Raw genomic sequence first — 25,133 nt, 5'->3', positions numbered from 1 at the left:
AACCAAAGTCCATTTGTGTGTGTCGTAGTCAAATCGCTTAGAAGACCATCTCGTGGGGCTTGTCGCCCGATCTGAGGCTGAAGGTGGAGCCGAGGTAGGAGATGAGGAAAGGCTCCTTCTTGAGGCTGGAGAGAATGGCGCGGTCGACGGACTTCTGGTCCTCGGCGCGGCCGGAGGCGACCTTCTTGGCCTGTAGGGGTTGTATCAGTATTTGGGCATGTCGCAATGCAATGTTTTGGCGGAGTTGTCTTACCTCGGGCTTCTCGCCCTGCTTGAAGAAAGCGTCCTCACCCTTGGCCTTCGACTTCTTCTCTCTGGCGAAGTAGGCGTCGCCACCAACCTTCTCAACGACCGACGAGTCAATGCCGGAGATGTCAACCTTGGTGCTTGTTGCGATAACGTAGCGGGCGTTGACGCGTCTGAGAGGGACACCGTTGACCTTGAATGGACCGGTGACGAGGAGGACACCCTGGGCGAGGTTCTTGAGGAGAACAACGCGCTTGCCACGGAAACGACCGGCGAGGAGGATCAAGACGGTACCGGGCTGGAGGGAGGCACGGGGCTTGCAAGGGTGCTGGGTCTTGCGGACCTGCAGAGGAGGACTTGTCAGCGGACTGTGGTCCCTTGTATGTGTACAAGAACGGGCGGAACGCGAGAGAAGAGCGCAACAATGGCCGTAAGTCTGGTGTGCGCGCAATAGTGTATTCCCTGATCATGTCCAACTCTTTCTGCTCGTTCTCTCGCGGGTGGGTGTGTGTGTGTATGTGTGTCGGCGTTGTGCGGTCGCAAAGTGTTGCATACCTTCTTAGCCTGGCTGTCGTCCTCGGCCTGGTAGTACTTGGGGGCCTTCTCTGCGGCAGCAGGGATGACACGCTCACCCTGTTGGAACTGCTTGGTGGACATTTTGGCGGGATTGGCGGTGGTCGTTGATGAAATCTCGTGTCGTCTTCGCAGAACGGAATTCGAACTCGGTCGGTGGGCTTGAACACCAAAATCCAGGAAGCGAGACTGTGGGCAACGCCAAGGGCGGTCTGTGCGCGCAATCAGGACCATCCATCGATAAAGTCCCTATCCATTCGCATTCGTCTTGACTTTGGTTTTTTGATTACAGAGGCAGAAGAAGATCACTTTGAAGTCAAGCAGTAGGTAGGTGTGGTATTTCTACTCTGCTCAAATGACTTGGAAGTGGCGGGTGCCACTGAAGATTTCACTGACACAGCTCTTGCCGCTTATGTTTATACATCATCGATGAGATTCCGTTGTCAAGCCTTCCGTTGGCCTTTCTGTCTGATTTGATATTCAATCTCTGAATGCAACAATGCTTGATATGAGTGCAGGCTTGTTGTCCTTCGCATGTTCCTTTGCAGTGACTGAGGAAACCGCTGGGTGCGATCGGCGTTTGGCAAGGGCCGATGATTGTCAAGCTCCAAACACAGCCAGCGTCATCGCAAGTCCATCTCTAGCAATCCATCACCGCAGCATTCTGTGCTATTTACCTTTCATCACATCCATCAACTCACTAGCCATCCGTCTATATTGACCATGGCTACCGACGCTCTCATCACATTCAAGGCCGGCCAGTGCGACGTAAACGTATGCTCATACTCTCCAAACATGTTTCGAGCTTCCCATCTAATGCGCATCGCAGGGCAAAAAGGTCAAGCCTGATGCCACTCCCGGCTACCTCTACCTCTACGAAGAAGATGGTCTCTTATCTCGCCCTTCACATCATCAATTTCCACTGACCGAGTGCCCTTAGAGCTCGTACACTTTTGCTGGCGCCCTCGTTCCGCCCCTCCCACATCCCCCGAGCTCGACTTGATCATGTTCCCCGGCGATGCTACCTTCACTCCTTACACTGGCACCACCGATACAAACTCGCCCACAAATGGCCGCATTTACATGCTCAAGTTCTCGTCATCTTCGCAACGCCACTTCTTCTGGCTTCAATCCAAATCACAACACGCTAGTGGCGATGCAAGCTGGTTCAGCTCAAGAGACAAGCGTTATGGCGAAATCATCAACAACATCCTCGCTGGCGAAGAAGTCGATGTCGGTTTCGAGATCCAGCGTCTGAGAGGCGGCGATGATGATGACGACGAGAACGGTGACGATGTCGACATGGAAGACGTCCAGCCTGAACACCACAGACAGGGCAGTGGCGGTGCCGGTGCAGACGCAACTGGCGCAGATGCTAGGGAAGAGGGCGAAGCCAGCCGTGAAGGCGGAGCCGATGGTGGCAGAGCGTAGGTTTCCTCCTTTTCTTTCACGATTCTGATTTTGGTTGTATTCTCCTCTTAGACAAGACTATTTGGAGGTGGGGAAAGGCGTTGCAAGGGACTGAATACCCTCAAAATTGCATGAGCATTGGTATATCTGCATTGCGAGGTAGCATGTATCTGAGCCATCATCAGACAAGCATTCATGTCACTGCGATCTTCAAGACCATGTAGGCTGATGTGTCTCGTGCCTTGTAGTGCTCCTCCCGGCGATGCCAACGACGCTGTTCAAAACTTCCTCAGATCCCTCCAAGGCTCATCGATGGGTGCACAACAACAACAACAACAACAACAGCAACAGCAACAGCAACAATCGTCCTACGATCGACCCTTCACCACTCTCTCCGAGCTCCTATCAACCAACAACACCATCCCCTGGCTGTCGTCAACTTCGCCTGAGCAAATCGATGCATTGTGCATGTACCTGCCTCCATCGCTATTCCTGCTCGCTCAAGAATCTGCCTCCACCACCTCATCTGCAGAGCCCAGTGAGGCAACCGCACGCGCTGCTATTGAAGCTATGGCCACTGAGCAGAAGCGTGAGCTGCTACAGCGAGTCCTTCGCTCACCTCAATTGAACCAAAGTCTGGGCAGTTTAACATTCGCATTGCGAGACGGTGGTCTTCCGATGGTCTCGGAAGCTCTCGGTGTCAAGGTTCAGAACGGCGGTATGGTCAAGGGTGGTAGTGTGCCGCTTGGTGGCGGCGAGGCTGTGGAAGCCTTCGTCGAGGGTGTAAAGAAGGGTGTTCAAGAGCAGAAGAAGTAAGCTTCAACTCTCTAATAGACCTCTGCAGACTTGCGGTCGGTTCTTGACGCGACTCGCTGTTCCATGTTGATAATAATATGAATATTGGCACCAGTCTGAAGATCGTTGCCAAATCCCCATGTTGACAAAGTCAAGTCCATCCCCACACCATGCCACCCACTCAGCCTCGCAACTCAAACAAACACCCCTTCCACACTCATTCTACCCGTCAAGTCGAGAATGGAACACTTGGGTTGTACTCTGCATGATCTACGATGATTGACCATCACGCCGCGCATTCCCGTTCCACAACCTCATGCCGCCTAATCTGTATTTCTTATCTCGTGGCGTCTCTCACCACTGATATGCTGCTGATACACTGATAACGACTTTGGAGGTACCGCTCCAGGCCAGACTCACGAAGTCGGTAGATATGCTTTTGCGGTAGCAATGACGCCCATGTGCATCAAATATCGCAGCAACCACAGGGGATGATAAGTGTGTGGTTACAACGATAAGAACGGTAGGTCCTCTTGACATCTCAACAGATCGATTTCGTGTTTTCCGATTACTTGGGAGAGCAGAAATGTCGGACGAAAACACTCCTCTGCTCGATCCCGAACGAGCTCCAGATCGTCGCCTCAGTAGACTGATGCAAAAAGACGATGCGGCGAGTTCGATGGTCAAAAGCCACACCAGTGTTGACGAGCAGGCTTTGGCAAGCAGTACAGTAGGAGAAAGACTGGCTTACAATGATTATACCACTATAGATTGGTTGCATGATCTTGTAAGTCTTTTGTGTTGCTCTGTCTTCTTCTTCCATCTCCCCTACCAGCTAGAAAGGCGTAGAACTGATAATCGTGCTGCATATAGGTCAAAGATTCCTACCGCCTTCGCAACATCCACAACAAGAAAAATCTCAAAGGAAAATCACTTGCTCTGTTCGACGCGTCATCAGGCTGGATAGCAGCAGCAGTCATTGGCGCACTCACAGCATGCGTAGCCTACCTCGTCGACGTTGCCGCCGCTACAGTCAGTGATTGGAAACTGGGACACTGCACCACAAACCCTTTCTACACTCGCGAAGCCTGCTGTGCTTCTTCCACCTCTGCCTCTGAGCCTGCGACTTCATGCCCGGATTTCAAAACTTGGGGTGATGAGTACGCTGCTAGTTTTGGGGTGTATGTTGCTTTTGCATTGGCGTTTGGACTTGTCAGTGCTGGGGTGACGATGTTGACGAAGGGTGCTTTGCCCTCTGCCAATACCAGCGACTCTGGAGACACGGAAGCAGTGGCGGGGAAGACGATGTATATGGCTGCTGGCTCGGGGATTCCAGAGATCAAGACCATACTCGGCGGGTTTGTGATTCCGGATTTTTTGTCGTTGAAGGTGTTGGTGGTCAAGGCCGTGGGCGCTGTTTTTGCTGTTTCTACGGGCATGTGTTTGGGCAAAGAAGGTAAGTACATCCATTGCTCTTGTTGTGATGGAGTCGAATTGACGTGGGTTTACAATCAGGTCCATTCGTCCACATCTCCACCTGTGTGGGCTACCTCGTCGCCAATTTCTTCCCCAAATACCGCGATAATGAACGCAAGATGAGAGAGATGCTGAGTGCAGCCTGTGCAGCTGGCTTGTCCGTGGCATTTGGTGCACCTATTGGAGGTGTGTTGTTCAGTTACGAGGAAATCAGCACTTACTTTCCGAGAAAAGTGCTGTGGAGAGCTTTTCTCTGCAGTGCTGTTGCTGCTATGGTGTTGAAGGAACTCAATCCTACGGGCACTGGCAAATTGGTACTGTTTGAAACCAACTATGGCACGAGTTATAGTGCGGTGCACTATCTGGTGTTTGTTGTGCTTGGTAAGGCTCCTGTACTCACAAATTGCACCCGCATCTGCTGACGAGTTATCAAAACAGGCATTGCAGGCGGCATCTTCGGCGGTGTCTTCTGCAAACTGAACTTCCTCTGGAGCAAAACCTTCCGCAAATACGCCATTATAAAGAATCACCCAGTCTTCGAGGTCTTCCTGATCGTCCTCGCCACAGCGTTACTCCAATATCCTAACCCTTTGATCCGCGAGCCTGGTGATATGATAATCAAGACTCTGCTCGTGGACTGCAGAACCGAGAATTCAGCAGAGTCTTGGGTATGTCAGAATGAAGCTCGCGAAGATGGTAATTGGGGATATGTGGGTTGGCTGGTGTACGGCACGTTGGCTAAATTGGTACTTACGATCATCACTTTTGGCATCAAAGTGCCCTCAGGGGTGATCATTCCTGCTCTGGATGCGGGTGCACTGTTTGGTCGCCTTCTGGGTCAATATGTCGGTGGTATTTCTCCAGGCATCTTCGCCATGGTGGGTGCAGCTGCATTTTTGGCTGGAGTCAGCAGAATGACCTTGTCTCTCTGCGTCATCATGTTCGAACTCACCGGAGAACTCGACTACGTGCTCCCACACATGGTAGCGATCCTCGTTGCCAAATGGGTAGCCGACTCGTTGGGTAAAGAAGGAGTATACGATCTAGCTCAAAACGTGCTGGGTCATCCTTTCCTGGACCTTGATCACAGTCTCGGCTACATCCAGATGGCCGATGTGCTTGTCGAAGAATTGATTCCTCCAGAGCACACAATGGAGCAAATCACCATCCATGTGCCTGCGACCAACAAGGTCAAACGCGAAGTACTGCAGGAGAAACTCGTCCAGCTCGAAAGCAGAGGTCTCATGGATGCAGGTCTTGTGTTGGTTCAAAACAACAATATACTGCAAGGCTATCTCGCAGAAGGCGAACTCAGCTTTGGACTGCGCAAGCTAGGAGAGTTGTATCCCAAAGATGCAGAAGTGAGATTGTTGGGTAATGCGGAGGAAGGCGAGTTTGACCTCTCGAGTTTTGTGGACCGTACTCCGATGAGTGTGTGTGCAAAGGCACCGATGGAATATGCGGTTGAGATGTTTGGGAAGTTGGGATTGAGGCATTTGATGGTGACCGAAGAGGGTACGGGCAGATTGGTCGGTGTTATCATCAAGAAGAGGTTGGTGGCATATCTGGATGGGTTGAAACACGGATGAAGGAAAGAACGAGTAATGGTGTACTTGCCTGTTACGTTTCTATGCTTGGTCTTGTTCGAGATCTGAAGATGCTGAGTATCATTTCCTATACCGAGTCAAGGTATCTCACAACTGTCTGTCGTGATGAGAACAGCACCTGAAGTTGAAAAAAGAATTCATTAATCACTCATGTGCCTGCGTCGTGTGTCTAAAAAGCCTACAGAAATGTGCCCAAAGTATCCGCGCTTTCTTGTTGTGTCACAGATTTGTATGATCTTCTTCTTTTTTTTGGAAAGGGTTCGCTCCGTAAAACGCCAGTCTTTTCTTGAACCAAAAATCATTTGCCCACACATCAATGCCCGGATATCTTTCGCAGAAGAAATGCTTTTGTGTTTCTCTCTTTTTCGAGGATTCTCCGGTATCTACAACATCCGGATCTAATCATCGCTGGGGACAAGGTTTGACTTGACGGCGAACATCTTTGCGGAGATGGAGGCGGTGAAGGCATCGACCTGGCGGGAGTATTGTTCGACTTGACGGCTGTTGACAAGAGTCTCGAGTCTTGAGGGCTCCTGGGGCAGCTTGAAGAGCTTCTGCCACTCGTCCTCGGGCAACAAGGGCTGCTTTGTGGCGGTACGGCTGGCGTTCTCGGCCTTGCGCTTCGCTTGCCATTGGGTGATCTTGGCTTGTTCACGGGCGAGCGAACGCTGGTAGAATTGGTAGTTGTTCAGTTCGGTGTGGTGAGTCTCTATGCTGTCGAGGAGGAGGTCGCAGGTCTTCTCGAGGAAGGGGTCGATTGAGAGGTCGAGCGAGTCGAAGTTGGGTGCCAGGGGGAGGGTGTTGAGCGAAGGGTCTTGCTCGAGGGTGGCGAGGCTGGGAGGGAAGTTCAGAGCTTTGCTTGGGGGAGGAGTAGGCAGCTGGTGGAGGAAAGAGGTGAGGAGGTGCGAGTTGTAGACGACAACGGGCAGCTCGGTGAAGATGTCCTGGTAGCGGAGACCGCTCTTTTGCAGGCTGTGGGCCACGAGTCAGTATGACAGGTTGAAGTGAATGTATTGTTATGTATTCTCACCTCTCGGTGGTGAACTTGCCCTCCTTGTAGGCGGCGATGAACTGAGGAGACAGACGGTAGGCACGGAGGTTGAGGCTGCCCTGGGAGCTACGGCTGACATCGTGGACCAGAGTAACGGTGCGCTCGTTGGGCTCCTTCTGGTAGTAGAACTGGTTCTCGATGGCGGCAAGGCTGACAAAGTTGCCCATGCTGGCGCTCATGTACCAACCAACGCTCTGGGCGTCAACGCTGACTTCGCGCAGCATGCGGATCATCTCGGTCTGGTATGCGATGTTGGCCTTTGCGCGGGGAGCAGCAATTTGAGCGGCGAGTTGTGCGTCGTTGGCATCTCCTACGGTAGCGCCGCCGTCGACTTGGGGCATGTTGAAAGAGTTGGTGACCTGCAGTTGACCCTCGATGTCCAGACCGACCAGAGAACCAGTTGCGATGCTGGGGAAGACCTGCGAGCTGTGCTTGATGATGCGCATGACGACCTATTCCCTTCTGTCAACTCTTGTCCTCTCTTTGATCCTGTGGTTATCGTGGGTCGCATACCAGGGCGTCAACGCGCACTTCGCGCAGGATGGTCTCGTTGCTGCTCCTGTGTCAGTCTTGGGTTCGTAGAAATCGTACTCGAGCATTTGGGGCTTACACTACAGTCTCTGCCATTATTGCGATATGGAGATGTGTATTGCGTACGAAGCGGTGCGCTATGTTCTCTCCCCAACTTTGCTGTCGTTGTCAATATGAAAAGTCTCGACGGCCGCCGGATGAATTTCGGCGCGACACTCCCCCCCGCCTCCGACAAGCACTTCCCTATCGCTCTCGTTTTCCTTTTATTCACGCGATGTAATGAATTTTGACATCGGAACCAGAATTGCTCGAGCTCCTGAAAGCACTGTGTATCGTGATGACCCTGCTACCTTGACAGACTGATGCACCCACGGACGTCTTCCCCGTGTGCGAAATTCCGCCACGCCGACAATCATAGAAATGCACAATCTTCTTAGTGAAGAGGAAGCATCCATAGAGAGCCCACGAGGAAACCATCTTATCAGGGGCTCGCAGTGGCTGTAGTTATCAACTACAAAGAACTGTGCACCGTGATGGCTTCATCTTCGCCTTATGGTTGATATGAGAGTAGGTAGTAGTGATAAAATTCAGTACGTAGAGTGCTCGTCCGGTTGCACCTTCCCCTTTAGGCCTCGATACCTATATCAACCTTGCATGCCAAAAGCAACCACTTCTTCCAGATAGCTATAAAGCGTAGGTGCCGTCCAAGTCTTGTTTCTATTTCTCTCTTCAATCTCCTTTTGAACACATACACAAGCATAACTTCAACATGGCCTCCACTACTCCCAAGCAAAAGATCAAAATCGTCCTGTCCATCGACTTTGACGCTATCTCTGGCTGGCTAGGCACATCCCAGCATCCCGATAACAATATGGCCGATATATCCTCGGGCTACTTTAGCGGCTACGTCGGTGTTTCGCGCCTGCTCAAAGTATTCTCTCGCTTGGCAATCTCTGACAAAGTGACTTGGTGTATTCCTGGCCACTCGCTAGAGACATTCCCTGAGCAAGCAAAGCAAATTGTAGACTCGGGTGCTGAGATAGCATTACACGGTTACTCCCACGAAGGAAGCACGCAAATGACTGCACAACAAGAAAGAGATGTTTTGGTAAAGACGATAGGGCTGGTGGAGAATTTGACAGGAAAGAAACCTAGAGGCTACAGAGCACCGCTATACCAGATCCAAGAACGAACAGTAAGACTACTACAAGAGCATGGCTTTCTCTGGGATTCGAGTCTTGCCCACCTGGACAGTATGCCATACTTCTTACCAAAGGAAGTGGATAAACTCAACACGATTGAGTTTTCTCCGGACAAGGAGGCTAGCAGCTGGATGAAACCCTCCAAGGACTTTTTGAGGCTGGAAAAAAGCACTTTGGTCGAGATACCTTGTAATTGGTACATGGAGGTTGGTTGCTCCGACTGAACTGTATATGATGTTTCTGGCTGATGAAGACACAGGATATGACTCCTATGCAATTCTTCCCCAACGTTCCAAATTCTCAGGGCTTTGTCGATGTTCGTCTGATCGAACGCATGTGGATGGATCGTTTCGAATGGCTGAAGAGCGAGGTCGAGGATGGAAGGGAGGATATGACCATTTTCGCTCTCGTCCTCCACCCAGACACTTCTGGAATGGCACATGTGATTGGCATGATTCAACGGTTCTTGAGCTGGTTGCAGTCGTTTGGCGATGAGGTCGAGTTTTGCACCTACGAGCAAATCGCAACTGAGTTTGCGAAAACATAGAAGATTCTCCCTCTCCGTGTGCAAAGGGTTGTAACGCAGCTAGCTACCCATCAAAATGAACAATGTTCTTAAAGACTGGATCGTATCCATCAAGATGCAGTGTTCTTTAATGCTCTCTTTGGGTTCATCTTTGATCTAGACATCACTGTGCCTTTTTATAGCGAGCATTGTATTCCAGACCTTCGTAGGAGAGATGAGCGCCGGGTACTCTTTCCATGGGGAAGGTTCTCGCGAGATATTGAAATTCTTTTTTTGCCTGAATATTCTTGAGGCAGATAAATATAGACAAGGGGGTGTAATTTTACAGGAGAAGAAGCCAAAAAAACGCCGCGTCGATGCAAACCACATGTAATCCATAATACAAGCAACAAGCTTATTGCTGGGAGATTTTGTTGATGGCGTTCTGCTTCTCCTGGGCCATGACCTCTCCAATTCTGGCAAGCTGCTCCTCGGTAAGCTCGAGGGGGTTTGCGAGTTTCTCCTGTCGCTGTTGCTCTTTCAGCTCGGCAAGAGGAGTAGAAACCAGACGGGCGAGGTTCTGCTTGTGTTGTGCGGCGCGGTCCTGGGCCTGCTTCTGGGCAATGTATGCAGGCTCGTGGCGGGAACGGAAGATGGAGTACTTGTTTCTCAGCTCGTCGATGACCGACATGGGCATTGGTGGTTGGAGCAAGTAAGGGCGGTGAGTGGTTTCGTCGACGGAAATACGAAGAGTGTCGTCGTCGTAGCCCTCAGGTTTTTCCGGATCCTCGATGGCGGGCCATGGGAGAGGAGTCTTTGTACCAGGGAGGAATCGTTGGCCCCTGGCGTATTTGCGGAGGCCGTTCTTGTGCTCTACCCATCCAGCAACGCGCAAATCGACCTTGTCCAGAACGACGTCTTCGAAGGTACCGGTGGTCTGGTCGCGAAGAGGATAGACGAGTTTGAGCTCGTCCCAGGGGATGGGCATCGATTGTTGTACAATTGGGCGGTTGTCCTGGTTCTCCTTGCGCACGTATTCGGGGACGAAGAAATCAGCCTTGTGGTGGTGTTAGCACTGGTGTTGGCAGTGGCGGAAGTTTTGTGCGTGGATACCTTTCGCAAGTCTGTGATGCGGGCGTAACCGCTTTCCCGTGAGACTTCAGAGATGGCTCCAATCTTGCCAGCATCCTTGCCCTTTGTGATCAAAACTCTGTCGCCGGCAGCGAAGGGGCACTTGAAGTGCTTGTACTGGGTCCAGTGGAGCTTTGGGATCTGGATGACGCTGGGGTCGACGGTGCCGTATGTGTCCTTGATGTGGCCAGTGTCGCGTCTGGGGGCGAGCAGAGGACCAACTTGGTACTCCTCGCGTCTGCGGAACTTTTCCTCCTTGAAGTAGACAGTCTCTTGCTTGTTGCGCGAGACAAGCTGGTAGCGGGCACCCCATTCCTTTCCGTTGTCGACCTTGCTCCTTTGCTTTGCAGCGCGGCGCAGAGCCTGATGCTCGGCGGCTACCCTTCGCTGGACGACCTTTTGCATTGCGATGTGATTGACGTAGGTGGGCGTCGATGGAGTCGAGTAGAGTCGAGTGTCTGGCTGCGGGCAGTGAATTTGCGGCCAAACGCCGTCTCCTCCGACGCTGCAGGTGCACGCCAAGCGCGGGTTGCTATTTGGTTGTTAGCCGAGCGTTCGAGAATGTCTACAGCCATTTCAAGAGACAGACTGCCTGACAAGAACCACTTGTGCACCTTTTCGCCAGCCACTCGGTCTCGAGCCTGTGTCGTAGAAGCAACCATGCCGCCGTTCCCCACCTGAGACTCGAGACACGCGCCTGCCCGTCTGATAGCTTAATCCACAACACGCGACACACGATATACGATCGCTCCTTCGTCCTTCTCACAAGTCGCCTCCAAGATGCCGAGTCTCCTCGCGCCTCGGCTGAGGTGCTTCTACTGCGGCATGCGATCACCTCATGTTAAGGATGGACGCACGCGACAATTTGTCTGCACCAGCTGCGAAGCACCGAACCACCTCGATTCTGTGCGCCGACTCCGGCTCTTGTACCAACCATCAGCACTGACTTGGCTACAGAATGGAGACATTACCGATCCTCCGGCTACACCCAATGCCAAACCACCTGCATCCTTTGCAAATTCGATCCAACGACCCACTTCTCCCGTCCAGCCCGAGTCTTCCGACCTTTTTTGCAAAACATGTCTCAAGAACCAGCACATGGTTGCCAACTTACTCGCAGAGTACCTCCCTGCTGACACGCATCCGCAATACCTCAAGTACGAAGCCGAGTATCCGCAGTATCGCAAAGACCTTGAACGCCGATTTCCCCAAGTCTGCCCCAAATGCGCCCCGAGAGTCGAGCAACATCTGAAAAGGACAAACTACGTCGCAAAGGCCGACTTCCTCACTCGCAACCTCGAACGTTCAAAAGCCCATGCCTTTAACAACCTTCATACTTCGTCCTCGCTTGCCATATCTGCTCTAAGTCTCGTCGCTGCAGCATGGTGGGCCAGTGCTCTCTTCCAGGCCTACTGGCACACCCTGGCTTTCTTAGGCATCCCAGGAGACAATGAGGAGGTTGCCGATCTGACTCCTCTGATGCTTGTCGGCTGCTCGGTCAACGGCTTCCGCTTGCACTTCTTACCCCCTGGCTGTGCTCACCTCTTTATCAACCTTGTCAAGAAATCCTTGTATCTCAGTTTCTGGCTTCTGTGGTGGAACCCGACCTTCAAAGACCGCCTCAGGTTTCCTTACCGAACTCACCACGCAATCGGTCTTGCTGATTTCTACCGTTACCAGTTCGTAATCCTCGCTCTTAGAGCTACCGCCTGGTGGTATCTAAGCAGTCCTTGGATTGATGGGTCGGCCACCGATATCACAAAGGCCATGCATGGGTGCGCCGTTCTTTTCGTCGTCCTGACCACAATCGCTTCTTTGCGTACTGTCACCTACTCTTCTGCTCCAAGAGTCTCATGGAAGGCTAGCACGGAGCCTCTGATCGAGCCTGGAAGTTTCCATCCGCCGACCGATGACTTTATAAGTCAAGCCTCGCCTCACCTCGCTACCATGTCTCCATCACGACAGCCATTCCCTCTTGAGAACCTAGGGTCTCATCGCGTCACGCGGTCTGCGACACGGGCTGCATCGCCGCTACTGTCACGATTCTCACGGCCATCGCCATCTCCGGGTCCTGGTGAAGACATGGCAGATTCTATGGATTGGGAGCCTATCAATCAGTCGTCGCCCATCAGACCTACCCACACTGCCCAACCTCAAGCAGCCTCAGCTATCCCACCCTTCTTGCGTCCAGCCGCTAGCATGGCAACTGGCGAGAAATCTCCTTTCACTGGCCGTCTACCCCCAGCTCCCATGTCACCAGCACATCGCCTACGGAACCCTCCGCCACCACCACAGTTCAAGCCAACTCCTCTCTCCCAACAACGCGACTTCTTCCAGAAGATGGGCCTCTCATCCGCTAGCGTACCCTCTCTTTCAAAGAAACCTACTGTTGTAGACGATCACGAAGACGAAGACTCACCACGCAAACCCACGACTCCTGCCTACACGTCCAGCTTGGACAGAAACAGAACAAAAGATCACTTTGAGCTACACCCCGGCAAGTGGACCTTGAAATCAGACATGGAAGCCGCAGAAAAGGGCACAGGTCTCGAAGACATGTTTACCTCGAGCTTTAACATTGCCGATGACCCCATGACTCCGAAATCTGCTCGCCGCTCTGCTGCTGTGCGATCTCCTGTGCCTGCTGGTGCTGAGCGTCGTCATATCTTTGATCATACCCCTGTGGATCCAGTGATCAATGAGACTGCTGTGGAAGTTGTGGTCAGGAACGCTAAGGAGATGGCGTTGCCGGTTGGATTGGCGGTTGCTGCTGCTGTTGCTGCTTGGGCTAGGGATCCGGGTGCCAGGGAGTGGATGGCTGGGCTTTGGAGCAATTGATGGCTCTTCTTTTTCGCGATTTCTGGGTTTTGGTTTGGTGTTCTGGGGGGATTTTTGGGAGGTGATTCTGGTTTCAAGCAGGGGTTGGGATGGTTTGCCGTATGTTTTGAGATAAACACACGATTGTTCACCCATTCGATTTCTTTTAGCTTTCTCACGACATGTCGGTCAGTCGATCAGTGGAGCGACCGAGCATACCCATATACGATCCGCAATCAGAACAACGGTTAGCTGCTCTGTGCGTTGTACAGAATCGATTTCGTAAAGGATAGGGCTTGGTCGGTGGTTAAGATCAGAAAACTCGACATCATCGGGCAGGGTGATAGTCAAAACATGATCAAAACATGATCAAAAAAAAAAGTCATGTGTACGACAGCGATTGTCTAAAGAAGCCATCTATTATCACATCCAAGAACTTCATAATGAAATTGTCTGGCGGAGAGGAGCATGATGGTGCAGAGGATTATCCCAGTCTGACCAACAAACCAACCATTTTGCCGATTTGGCAGGCGGTTAGGGCAACAAGGCCGAACAAAGATAAAGTTCTGAGCCCTCTTGTGGAATGTCACTGAGACCATAGCCACTAGCAGACGAGGTCAAAAACAGCGAACTGAACAAAGTACGTTAGAAAGATTGTTAAAGTAATAGCAAAGACTCGGTGGATCTGTCAGCATTCGTCGGCTGGGACGAGAGACGAGAGGACAAAAAGAACGCCATTCCCAGATGCATCCATCAAAGATCTCCCGATAACGCCAGTCGCTAAGAAAGAAAGAAACAAAGAAAGAAGGAAACAAAGAAAGAGGAAAAGACGCAGTAAAAGACTCTCTGCTACTCATTTGGAGGAGATGTTCTCGGTGTAATGAGCAACGAGAAGAGATTCGAAAGAGGATTCAAGAGAAGAGTCGGAGGAGGACGAGCGCTCGATCAGAGAAAACGCGGGAGACGAGATGGCCAGGTTGAAAAGGTCGCGTTCGACATCCACTGGTGAGCCGCCTACAAGCCGGGCCGTCGAATTTACAAAGTGGTCTCGAGACGCAGCACTCTAATCGGCATTGAAACCACTATGTGTCTCACTTCTTTCGCGGACAGAGTATTGTCTGACCAGACGGCCCTCGCCTCCGCTCTCGAGGTCAATGTTGTAGATTAAAAAGTCGCCTTCGCTAGTGGCAACCATGACCTCAGGAGCCGCCTCGCCCATGGCAACTACACTTTTGACAGGCGCGCCATTGCGACCTTTAGGTATCTTGACCCACGCAAAGTCGCGAGCTGGCTCCCAAATTTCGGTGACAGCGTTTGGCAAGTACCCTGCAGCACGCGAGACGAGTGTAGTAGACACGTTTTGCGAGGTTCGACGAACCATAGACATCCAGCCGGGAGAACGTAGAGGTTTCGCAGGCGAGTCTGCCGCAGAGTCACCGAGGATGGAGCTTGACGAGGGATCAGACGAGTCGTTGGGACTTTCGCTGCGTTGGCGTGGGTAGCGCTGTGGCGTTGTAGGGGCATCGGACGGTGCTTCTAGTCCTGAATCTGGTACAGCATTATCTGTAGATAGGCGGAAAATATGGACCGTCTCGGTAGCGCTAGAAACACACAACAAAGTGCTTGCTTCGTTGAAGGACATGCAGTGAATGCGAGCAGGCATGCTGCCCCTGCGGAACTGGTAGAGCTTCTGAGCGGACGGGATGGCAAAGACTCTGATGACAGTGCCCTTTTCTGAGGCGGTAGCCAGCATAGTGCCTTCTTTGTTGATCGCCATGCACGACAGAGGGGCCTGGTGAGCGGGTATAACCTTGACTTCTTGCATGTCGTTGGCGTTGTAAAGCATGACATCTCCACCCATGGGTTCAGTGACTCGTGGGCCGGCCGGAGGCACGTGAGTGGGAGCAGGCTGTGAGGTGTATTCTTTCTTGCGCATGGGGTAGGCAATGTAGTTGTTTGTAGAGTCGGGAGAGAGAGCGCAGATGGCCTGAGGATTTGAGGGAGTGACGATTTCCTTGAGGACCTTCATCGAGGACACATCGTAGACGAACATGAGGTCGTCCATGACGACGAGAAGACGCTTGCGATTGAGTCTGACGGCGCCGACTCGGGCAGGAAAGGTGAGCTCGCATACAGTGGTCTGACGTTTTGTGTTGACGATGCGCAAGAGTCGCGGAGACAGGATCATGGCAACGAGCGAGGTGGAGAAGAGCATCTCGAGGATGGCGATGTCGCCGGAAGCGCCATTTTCGGTCAGAGGGGTTTGGAAGATAAGAGAGAAGGGATTGGTCGAGTAGACGCGCATGCCATCGGTGGTTGCGACGGCCAGGAAGCTGTGGTCCTGGTTGAAGGTGATGTAGTTGAGCGCCATGGCGACGACGAGGGTGGATGCGGACCGGATCTAGTGATACTGAGTGATTGGACGGAGGGCCGAGCCCATGGTCTGGGGTCTGGGAATGGTATATGCACGTCAGTTGACGCTTGTCGGAGGAGCTGCACGTCAGTTCGAGGGCAGACGCGTTAGGAAGGTGGGCTGGTTCAGGAAAGCGCATGTCAGGGCACGAGCAAGTCGCACAGAAAATGACTCGGCACTGCTTACCCTACTTGGCCCTGCTGGAAAGCCTCGTCACTGGCCCTCGTGAGCCTAAGAGGTGGGCACACCACGAACTTAGGGTTGAGTTGACATAGTTGCACTAATAAGACACTGCAGGATCGTGCCCTACAACGCGGCCGCTGCAACTTGTGTAGAATGCTGCTTGGAGCTGTAGTTTTTGCAATGGAAAGAATTCATGTTGATGGTTAGGTATCCGAGGCATACGGCTATCCGATAGCGCCGTGAAGTGCACGGGTGTGCGCCTTTGTGGGCCAGTGGGCAGGGTGACAGACGACTTGCTGGAGCGATGGATTTCGACTTCAGGAGAACGTCAGCAGTCATCAAGACACGACAAACGTCGGAAAAAAAGCCGCCCTCAGTATTCATTCAAACGCAGGGCTTTGTTAGGGCTCATCGGTTGTCACTGTCGGTGCCCTAGACGCAGGTGTTGAGTTCCGCTCAGACAGCATAGGAATGTCGGGTGAGCGCGCGCGAGATTCCTTTGACCGATGAACCATCGCTAATGCCCTGTCGCGCCTTGAAGCCCTCGCTCATGGCTTCGACCAAGGCCATGGAATCAAGCGCCTCAGAGACGACGTCTCGACCAGCTTTTTCGACCCAGAATCGCTCCTTCCCGTGTCGCAGAAGCGCGCCCGCAACGACACGACCCATACCACCTACGTGAACCCCTCGTCATACCTTGGACCGCCATACAACAACCCTCTGGCCCTGTACAACAGACTGCCCGACACCGAATTTGCCCTATATCACCCACATCTCGCATCCACCCATCCGAGCCCTCACTCCCGTCCGCACTTCGACTCGGCTCACCCACACGCTGCTGCCACCCAGTCGCTCTACCAGTACCAGCAGCAGCAGCAGCAGCAGCAGCAGCAGCAGCAGCAGCAGCAGCAGCAGCAGCCCTCGTACTGGGGCCTGCCCGTCCAGCGCCTGCCCCAGCACTCGCAACCACTCCCGCTGCCGTCGCAGCCTCATCTCCAGCCGGGCCTTGAGCCTCAGCCTCAGTCGTTACCTCAGACTCCCCAGCAATACTACAACATGCCCGCCGATCACGTGCAGAATGCCGCATACTCTGCCAACACCGATTGGTGGCAGCCCCGCCCCAGTCCAAGCAGCAGTGTCCTTGACAACTGGAACTACCAGGCCGCCGAGCCATGTGTCTACGGCGCTGATGCTAGCCAACACCTCAAGTTGCAGAGTCTAGCCACTCTGGACAATCTAGTATGTTGTATCCCTATAAGCCCATCAGCCCTGCCGCTAATCATCCCCACAGTCTACGCAGATCATTCTTAATCTTGCCAAGGGCTCATTGAACGACATCCTATTGCTCACCGCGGGTCGGGACCATGAAGGAAGTCAAGCCTACTTCACGAGGCGAACTCTTTTTGACCAAACTCGCAAGGTTTACGCCAAAAGTGCAGTCTTCATTGACATGCACACCTTGCCCGCTTTCACTGCGTCGCAGCACGAAATTGTACGCAAAGCTAACCGTGCAATTTTCATCTCGAGCATCCTCGAAGGCCACGACATCAGCTTCTTCGACCTAGACTGCCGTTTTATGGAAACTTTCATCTGTCCGGGCCAGCGCTTGCTTAAGTGGCAGGGCACCATCTTCCTCGAGCTGAAGACACAGGCATACATCGCTGCTCTCATGAACAATGACGGCCCGTCAGAAGCCTTGCTGGACGAACTGTTCCCTAATGACTTGGCGGATCAACTCTTGTCTCGTCATCCAGATGCTCCTACCCTCGCACCTAGCGAACAAGACTTCCTTGACAGAGCCCGCGCTAGGAAACAATATCTCTTCGACGAACCATCATACGATGCATACCAGACTTTGCCTCGGAAATATGGTTGGCATGATTTCTTGCGTGAATTTGCCGTGGCACTCAGCAAAAATGTTGAGGCCATAATCAACAATCCCGTAAGTCATTGCTTCGTCGTTACATGTATGAATCGTAGACTAACCACTGTATAGGCACGAACTCCCATCAGTCAACCTGGAGTCATCTCACCATCCTACGCAGCCGGTAGTCGTGGAACACCGTCATCAGGCAGATTTGGAAGCTTGAGTAGTCCGCTAGCTGGTGCTCAAGATCAAAGCAATGGTCTCGGAGATCAAAGCAGCCTACTGGCGGAAAGTACTCAACGGCAACCTACGCCGTTACGAGCAGTCCAGGGAACACCCGAGATCGGCCAATCCAAGACCTCACCAAAAGCACGGCCAAAGCCAAAGACAGGCGGTAGCGCCACGCAACGGCAGCCTTGGAAGCAAGAAGAGGAAGACGCACTGATGGCTGGTCTGGCCGAAGTCAAAGGGCCCCACTGGTCACAGATCCTCAGTTTGTATGGCCGCGGTGGTAGTGTCAGCGAAGTGCTCAAAGACAGGAATCAAATCCAGCTCAAGGACAAGGCCCGCAACCTCAAACTATGCTATCTCAAGATGGGCAAGGAGGTACCGGAATGTCTACGAGGTGTCACTGGAGAACTTCGCAAGCGAGGCGGCGCACGCGTACGTGCTGCGCTGGGTTTGACAGACGACAACGGACCTCCATCGAAGAAAGGCTCGCGATCAGGCACACCGCTTGATCCGTCGCTGAAGGCGTGAAAAACTCTGGCCTTGATGGTCATGGGCGATGCCAATCAACATGTATAGAATTATGTTTCAAATTTGTCGATAATCATTTTTAGAATAACTTGCTTGTCAGCCTTGGCTCTGACAATACTACGCTTTTCGTATTCCTCTATTACACTCTAGACTTCTTTCACGTAGATGTTGAAACACAGTTGAGTGATCGTTCTCAACCCTGCCTAGGGAGATAAATCGCGTATCGAGTATCCTCGCCTTGTGCGAAGGGTTGTAACACGTATACCTATCGAAATGCACAATGTTCTTCAAGGACTGGATCATATTCCATCGAGATGCGGTGTTCTCCAGGCTCTCTTTGGATTCATCTTTGATCTAGAAATCACTGTTTCTTCTCACAGCGGACATTGTGTTTTGCACCTTCATAAGAGAGGAGCGTACTGGGCTAGGAGTTACAGAGTTTCAGCACACGGGGAGGATGGACCTGAGAAAGGATACCTCGCTGGTATATGGTCATCACTACCACATGAACCTCTGTGTCTTGCCAGGCTCCTGCGGCCACTCAAAGCCCCAGTTCAAGAAGATATATCCCACAACCACATTGATAAGTCCAAACCACAGAGTCTCGAGATACAGCCTATGATCATGCTCAGCCCAAAGGACAATGTAAAACCAATTGCCCCAACTCTGCCGATCGATATCACGTCTCTGTCTCTCTTTGTTCCACCACTGTTTCCAATTCTTATGTGTGGGTCTGGTGGTGAGTGAAGCTCCGGGGTGAGATTGGGGAACGCGTAGGCGCCACATGATCCATGGTAGGATGAAGTAGCGAGGTTCCACTAGAGGTGCAGTGATGAGTTGGAGGGCAGATACGCCGATCCAGACGAGGACGAAACCGATGGTGCTGCCCTCACCAAAGGGTGCGTCGTTGAGGCGGAGAAGTTGGCCTTGGCCGTCGTCTTCTGATTCACTCTGTGGTTTTCCTGATGCAATGCCTTTGCCATCGTCCTTTTCGTCTTCTTTGATTTCGCACATTTGAGCGGGTGCGCCGAGGGCTTGCAGGACCGACCACGCGCAGGACATGTACACGGGTATGGCGAGGTACTTGATAAAGGGGTATGCGAGCAGATAGCGGAAGACGTAGAAGGTAAAGTGTCTGTTGTCGGCAAGAGTAAAAGGATGTACGATGGTGTTGAACTTTATCGTCACTGTCATGACCAGGACGAAACCGAAGAGGACTGCAGGTCGTGGTAGAAACTTTTGTCTGCCGAAGATTAATAGCGGCTCCATCACGGCGGCGATTGGAATGGCTGCAAAGACGGAGAGCAGTCCTTGTGCGACAAAGGGGTAGGTGAGACCAATCGAGAAGAAGCTCGTGTATGCCCAGATGTAGAGCATCTGTGGCAGGTGCAGCGTGGCAACATGATTTCCTTTGTCACCTGGAAGATAGAGTGTAAGAACATAGAAAGTGATACAACTGTTCGATGACCTACCGAGGACGACTGAGCCGTTCCAAAGAACGAAGGAGCCAAAGAGCCCGAGTACTATGATATATGGCCACACTAGTCGCAAGATCTTGAGCAATGTACGGGGAAAGTACAAAGCACGCAAAACCAATGTGACAGTAGAGATGCAGGTAAGCCAGAAATCTGTACCGAGTCAGATTCAGACATTGACGAGAAGGAAGACGCGGGGACTAACCATTCAGCATAGCATCACGCATTTGAGGATCATAGAAAGTGGCATTGGCCCAAGCATGCAGGACGACAGACTTGCCACTACCTGGTCTGGTGGACTCAACATGCTTGTGTAGAGCGCCGAGTGCGAGTAAAGCGATCGGAAAGACACCCACCCAGAAAATGTTAGTTTGGCGAAAGGAGAGAGAAACGATGGCCAGAAGAATTGACACACAAGCCTGGAAAAAGGTACTTGGGCCACGAGAGTTGTTCTCGATCAAATGCCGTGTGAACAGGAGGACGCTCAGGGTAGATGCAACATCGGTGTAGTAGAGAGCGCAGAAGAAGAACAGAGGTGGAAACAGGCAGATGTTGAGAGCAGAGTGAATCTGTTGGGGACATAGATTGGCCAAAGGAAGAAAAAGAGTCGACTTTTCAGAGGGTAATTGCTTTGCAGAGCGAGGAGAGACAGGGGGAGCAGTATGAAGAAGGAAGAAAAAGACGGCGAAAAGGGAAAGAGCGTTGATGAATCTCAGAGCATCCAGGTCACATCGGCCAGTGATTTTATAAAAAATGAAGGAGAAGACATAGAGACCAGGTGGAGTTGTTATTTTGGGATCCCAGTGCCAGTAGTTACCACGACAGTATTGTTGGACCTGACCGACATGAAAAACTTCATCCTGGATTATTTGGTCAGTTGGTTGTCTGATGAGGGATTTGTAGCAGGGCATACGAGATACGGCTCGCGGACTTGACTCGAGACGGCACTGAACCAAAGGGCAATGGCAGCGGGTAATGCAACGAGAGACAGAAGCAGTGGCACAGAGTTGTGGGCTATGCGGTCGTCATGGCTTTTGGGCATGGCGACTCGTGGTCTCCTGTCGTGGTGGGAACGAGAAGACAAAGACGGCAGGCGCCAAGAGTGGCATGAACGAACGTGGACATGAAGCTCATGCGCCGCCCCACGTTTTGGCGGCAGCGACGTGATGGGCTTGGATTGCTCGTATACCTACCCTCTGCATAGACACGCTCGTGTACATGACTTGACCTGCGACTCTTGGGGGTATGCCCCTGCTATGAACGCGCTCAACATCCTGTCGGGACTCAGTCCTCCGCCCACGCCCGCTGCTACACCCAGTCCCTCCCGCTCGCGCAACGGCAGCACCGCCAACATCGACGCCAACAGCCATGTCGACCACTCCGACCAGTCCGAGAAGCCCGACACCTCCTACTTTGACTCGTTCGATAAGCCGAATCCACCACAAGGTGTTTCTTCGCCCCCGTCGCCATGTCGTCCTACGCGCCCATCCTCGATGCTCATCACAACCCTCAACCTCATCCTCGACTTTATTCTCGCTCCATTCAGATACCTTGCCGCCGCATTCTATGCTGAAGACGGCTCCTTCTCTCTACTCATACCCATGCGATCTATGCGCCGCTTATTCTCACCCGAACCGCCCGAGTTCGCTGCCCCGACTCCACCCATGAAGCCTCATACACGCCCGCGGGGCACCTCTGTCGACTCGATCGCTTCTTCCATACCCTCCGACGAAGAGGGGGACCTATCTGTATCCTATGACAAAGGCCCTGCCCACCACACTCGGTCCAAATCTGCTGCCGACAAAGACGAGATAGCCCCTGCCAAACGTTCGATCCGCATCAAGCTTCACAACAACGAAGATGCCCTGCGCCGTAGACGCCAACGCGCCACCTCGGATCCCGACAAGTCGGAGCAAGACAAGGTCGCCGCTGTTGCGAACTCTCTAAAGTCTCCCTCAAACTCGGCTGCCACAAAGCTCAGGTATCCACGTGCTCCTGCTCCTCCTAGACCTCTAGTACCTCGCCGCCAGCCATCCTACGTCATGTCCTATAACCCCGACCCTCCTAAGAAGACCCTCATCATCGACTTGGATGAGACGTTAATTCACAGTATGGCCAAAGGTGGGAGAATGAGCACTGGTCATATGGTCGAAGTCAAGCTTCACGGTCCCATTGGAGGGAACGGCATGCTTCTTGGCCCTCAGGTTCCTATATTGTACTATGTACATGAGCGCCCATACTGTCACGACTTTCTGCGCAAGGTGAGAACTAATCTCTCTGCAATTTCTGCCTTTTAATCACTGACTCTATCATTCTCAGGTTTGCAAATGGTACAATCTCATAGTCTTTACCGCATCTGTGCAAGAATACGCTGATCCTGTCATTGACTGGGTCGAACGCGAACGCAAATACTTTAGCGGCAGATACTACCGCCAGCACTGCACGTTTCGCAATGGCGCATACATCAAGGATCTGACACAAGTCGAACCTGATCTGAGTAAAGTCATGATTCTCGACAACAGCCCCATGAGCTATATTTTCCACGAAGGTGAGTCGATTGCCTCTTTGATAACTGCGACTCTTGTCTCTAACCAATTTTACTTTAGACAACGCAATCCCGATAGAAGGCTGGATAAGCGATCCCACAGATAATGACCTCTTGCATCTCGTGCCTCTGCTCGAGGGTCTGCAGTACGTCACGGATGTACGAGCTCTTCTGGCATTGCGGCTTGGACAAGCGGAACGTACATGATATCACAACTCTTCTTTTTCCCTTCTTCCATCTTCCACTGCATAATTCCATGAACGATTTCCTCGTCACTAGAGTCTCTTTTTGAGACGCTTCCATGTCTTGCTTGTAACTACTTGATCGCCATGGTTCTGGCAGTGTTTCTGAGTCCAAGGCGCACAACATGCCACTTTTAGCTGGGCACATGTAAAGGTATAATTGTACAGGTACGCCCCTTCGCAGGTGCCTGAAAGTGCCACAAGTGCTGGACATGCAGGGGCTCTCATTCTGACATGAAGGGTCACAAACCATACCCCGCAGTCACTTTTCGGACTATTTTATTTTACGGCCGATGATTTTCCTGTCTATACACCAAACTGACGCGCTTCCAAGAAATTTGAAGATGCCAAGTTGACTGAGAGATGGAGAAATGTGGTTCTCGGGATCCTTTTGGTTGCCTGATCTGCGAGAAGGAAGCCTGGAAGAACACAACAAGAGTCAAAGGCACTGGTTCGTCGATCAATCCTTTCGTTATACCGCATGACACATGTGCCCCCCTGTTTCCCAATTCGTGAAGATACCTCGCTCGCGAAATGAGTAGCTACCAGTAGATCGACTTACTCCTGCCTCAAGTTTTTTAGTGTGTTTCTCTCTCTTTGTCTGAGTGGTTGTAGAATTCCCGACTTTGAGACTAGGTCTACTCGCTAGGCATGCCGAGACATGAGTGGCTGCGGCTGCCATCAATTTCGGAAATTGGCGCCAGGCGGTCTCTAGAATGGGAAGTCTTTTGAATCCTTCAGATGGAGATTACTGTAATTATATATTCGTCCATTTCTCTTTCCTCTGTTTTCTTAGATGTAGGGTCTTGATCACTTTCAAAAACGATATCTGTCTACCTCATACTTACTACTATCATCACCACTGCTATCAGACTTGTTCTGTCGATATCACGATGCGTTCTTCTATTGCTGTTCTGGCTGCTTCTGCCATGGGCGCTCTTGCAAAGGAAAGCTCGACCGTCAATCTCTTCCTGGGCGGACCTACTAGAGCTGGACAGGCATATGTTGGCTCAGTCGTCACCGCCGGCCCTTCTGATACCGTCTACGCAATCGTGTGCACAGCTGCAGCCTGTGGATCACTCTCCGCTTCTGTAAGATTTCCTTCACACACCTCCATATCCCTGGAAGAGCATTACTGATTCAAGGCCTTAAAGCAAACAATCACCATTGGCCCGTCACACCTCGACTTCAACTATGTCACCGAGACTATGGGTGTGGAGCTCACTGCATCCGAGACTTGCGATATCAGTGGAACGTCCTTGGCTGTCTGCACGGTTACTGCCAGCGTTGACATCGAGGTGCCCGGCGTTACGACTAGGAACACAAACATTATCACCACCACGAGCTTCTCTGGCAGCGACCTGGCTGGTGTGCCTGTGGTTCTGACTGCTGGTATCGAGAAGCTATCTGCTGCCACACCCGCTTCTGCTTCTGGTTCTTCCACGGCTTCTGGTTCGGCAGCCAATTCAGAAAATGCTGCTTCCACATCAAGCACATCCGTGAGTATTGTTCGGTTCCAGACGTGTCGGCTTCCTGACTAATTTTGAATTTCCAGGGTGCATCTTCAACCATGGCGAGCGGCAGAGGCGGTGATATCTTAGCATTGGTCATGTTCTCGGCCGTGTCCGTGTCGGTCGGTGCTCTTATGATCTTGTAGATCTGACGAGATGCCTGGCACCAAAAGATTCTGAGAATTTCTGATAGCACGAGGAGGTACCAATTCGGTTGTGACGATAAGACAAAAAAAACAATGGAGAGCTATATGATCGGAAGATTCGATGTGAGTTGAGTCTGATTTGTGAGATTGTTTGAAGTAAAAGAGTGTCGAAGGTCGTGCCCCTGCGTGTGCAGAATCATTTCACATTGGCGTGTAGAGATACACAGTTCTTCCAGAGACTGGGGGAGACCCACGGAAATCCGTGATGTCGTTGGCTCTCTATGGCCTTTGGTGCTGTCTGGAGAGAATTGTGCAGTTTTGTAGCACCTGCTCCGCCTGCGTGTCGTTGTGAGAGCGGACCTGAGTGCACACGGCGAGGTACGAGACAGAGACTCGGAGCGAGGTCATCCGAAATGCCGACTGCTTTCACATGCCAACCTTGACTTGACCATGTTTGTCTGTTGACCTTCGTACTCAAGCAACCAATCCGCCGACAAACATTAGCAATACACAAACATGAAGGATCTATGAGACGCAGGAAACACGGGATCAATTCCTGTCCTACCAGCGACCACAACCATCGAGACGTATCCCCTGTCTCGCTTACAACCACCATCGACTCCCAAGACTCGACACCACCACACAAAC

General features: G+C 52.0%; 12 protein-coding genes across 12 annotated transcripts; 7 read left to right on the top strand and 5 right to left on the bottom strand.

The window, feature by feature from the left end:
* Positions 1-37: 37 nt before the first annotated feature.
* M436DRAFT_81248 (60S ribosomal protein L6) lies at positions 38-903 on the bottom strand (the record flags this gene model as incomplete). The annotated part of the gene is made up of 3 exons (XM_013572822.1): positions 38-190; positions 254-589; positions 802-903. 3 exons carry the CDS (start codon positions 901-903, stop codon positions 38-40), a joined length of 591 nt encoding a protein of 196 aa, XP_013428276.1.
* A 639-nt stretch (positions 904-1,542) lies between these two features.
* M436DRAFT_45305 (uncharacterized protein) lies at positions 1,543-3,045 on the top strand (the record flags this gene model as incomplete). The annotated part of the gene is made up of 4 exons (XM_013572558.1): positions 1,543-1,593; positions 1,649-1,706; positions 1,760-2,246; positions 2,478-3,045. 4 exons carry the CDS (start codon positions 1,543-1,545, stop codon positions 3,043-3,045), a joined length of 1,164 nt encoding a protein of 387 aa, XP_013428012.1.
* Positions 3,046-3,703: 658 nt separating this feature from the next.
* Positions 3,704-6,089, top strand: M436DRAFT_45508 (uncharacterized protein; the record flags this gene model as incomplete). The annotated part of the gene is made up of 4 exons (XM_013572592.1): positions 3,704-3,811; positions 3,898-4,480; positions 4,540-4,881; positions 4,939-6,089. The coding sequence occupies 4 exons, from the start codon at positions 3,704-3,706 to the stop codon at positions 6,087-6,089; spliced, it is 2,184 nt and encodes a 727-aa protein (XP_013428046.1).
* A 416-nt stretch (positions 6,090-6,505) lies between these two features.
* On the bottom strand, positions 6,506-7,785 carry M436DRAFT_81245 (uncharacterized protein; the record flags this gene model as incomplete). The annotated part of the gene is made up of 4 exons (XM_013572821.1): positions 6,506-7,079; positions 7,138-7,610; positions 7,672-7,711; positions 7,769-7,785. 4 exons carry the CDS (start codon positions 7,783-7,785, stop codon positions 6,506-6,508), a joined length of 1,104 nt encoding a protein of 367 aa, XP_013428275.1.
* A 673-nt stretch (positions 7,786-8,458) lies between these two features.
* M436DRAFT_44701 (polysaccharide deacetylase) lies at positions 8,459-9,438 on the top strand (the record flags this gene model as incomplete). The annotated part of the gene is made up of 2 exons (XM_013572447.1): positions 8,459-9,097; positions 9,151-9,438. The coding sequence occupies 2 exons, from the start codon at positions 8,459-8,461 to the stop codon at positions 9,436-9,438; spliced, it is 927 nt and encodes a 308-aa protein (XP_013427901.1).
* A 373-nt stretch (positions 9,439-9,811) lies between these two features.
* On the bottom strand, positions 9,812-10,932 carry M436DRAFT_72224 (uncharacterized protein; the record flags this gene model as incomplete). The annotated part of the gene is made up of 2 exons (XM_013572743.1): positions 9,812-10,453; positions 10,510-10,932. 2 exons carry the CDS (start codon positions 10,930-10,932, stop codon positions 9,812-9,814), a joined length of 1,065 nt encoding a protein of 354 aa, XP_013428197.1.
* Positions 10,933-11,307: 375 nt separating this feature from the next.
* M436DRAFT_45667 (uncharacterized protein) lies at positions 11,308-13,365 on the top strand (the record flags this gene model as incomplete). Its single annotated transcript, XM_013572623.1, has 2 exons — positions 11,308-11,433; positions 11,485-13,365. 2 exons carry the CDS (start codon positions 11,308-11,310, stop codon positions 13,363-13,365), a joined length of 2,007 nt encoding a protein of 668 aa, XP_013428077.1.
* Positions 13,366-14,407: 1,042 nt separating this feature from the next.
* Positions 14,408-15,715, bottom strand: M436DRAFT_72222 (WD repeat domain phosphoinositide-interacting protein; the record flags this gene model as incomplete). The annotated part of the gene is made up of 1 exon (XM_013572742.1): positions 14,408-15,715. One exon carries the CDS (start codon positions 15,713-15,715, stop codon positions 14,408-14,410), a length of 1,308 nt encoding a protein of 435 aa, XP_013428196.1.
* A 1,618-nt stretch (positions 15,716-17,333) lies between these two features.
* M436DRAFT_44929 (uncharacterized protein) lies at positions 17,334-18,566 on the top strand (the record flags this gene model as incomplete). Its single annotated transcript, XM_013572490.1, has 2 exons — positions 17,334-17,882; positions 17,937-18,566. Coding segments are annotated over 2 exons (1,179 nt in total), but the record flags the coding sequence as incomplete, so codon positions are not given.
* A 498-nt stretch (positions 18,567-19,064) lies between these two features.
* M436DRAFT_10729 (uncharacterized protein) lies at positions 19,065-21,026 on the bottom strand (the record flags this gene model as incomplete). Its single annotated transcript, XM_013572372.2, has 6 exons — positions 19,065-19,230; positions 19,273-19,984; positions 20,039-20,194; positions 20,247-20,610; positions 20,725-20,901; positions 20,955-21,026. Coding segments are annotated over 6 exons (1,647 nt in total), but the record flags the coding sequence as incomplete, so codon positions are not given.
* A 490-nt stretch (positions 21,027-21,516) lies between these two features.
* Positions 21,517-22,778, top strand: M436DRAFT_9156 (uncharacterized protein; the record flags this gene model as incomplete). The annotated part of the gene is made up of 3 exons (XM_013572367.1): positions 21,517-22,302; positions 22,361-22,589; positions 22,648-22,778. Coding segments are annotated over 3 exons (1,146 nt in total), but the record flags the coding sequence as incomplete, so codon positions are not given.
* Positions 22,779-23,721: 943 nt separating this feature from the next.
* M436DRAFT_44825 (uncharacterized protein) lies at positions 23,722-24,485 on the top strand (the record flags this gene model as incomplete). The annotated part of the gene is made up of 3 exons (XM_013572469.1): positions 23,722-23,919; positions 23,983-24,327; positions 24,384-24,485. The coding sequence occupies 3 exons, from the start codon at positions 23,722-23,724 to the stop codon at positions 24,483-24,485; spliced, it is 645 nt and encodes a 214-aa protein (XP_013427923.1).
* Positions 24,486-25,133: the final 648 nt, after the last annotated feature.

This window comes from Aureobasidium namibiae, assembly GCF_000721765.1.
Source record: "Aureobasidium namibiae CBS 147.97 unplaced genomic scaffold scaffold_7, whole genome shotgun sequence".
In the NCBI taxonomy this organism is placed as follows: domain Eukaryota; kingdom Fungi; phylum Ascomycota; class Dothideomycetes; order Dothideales; family Saccotheciaceae; genus Aureobasidium; species Aureobasidium namibiae.
This window is presented reverse-complemented; position numbering and strand designations above follow the sequence as displayed.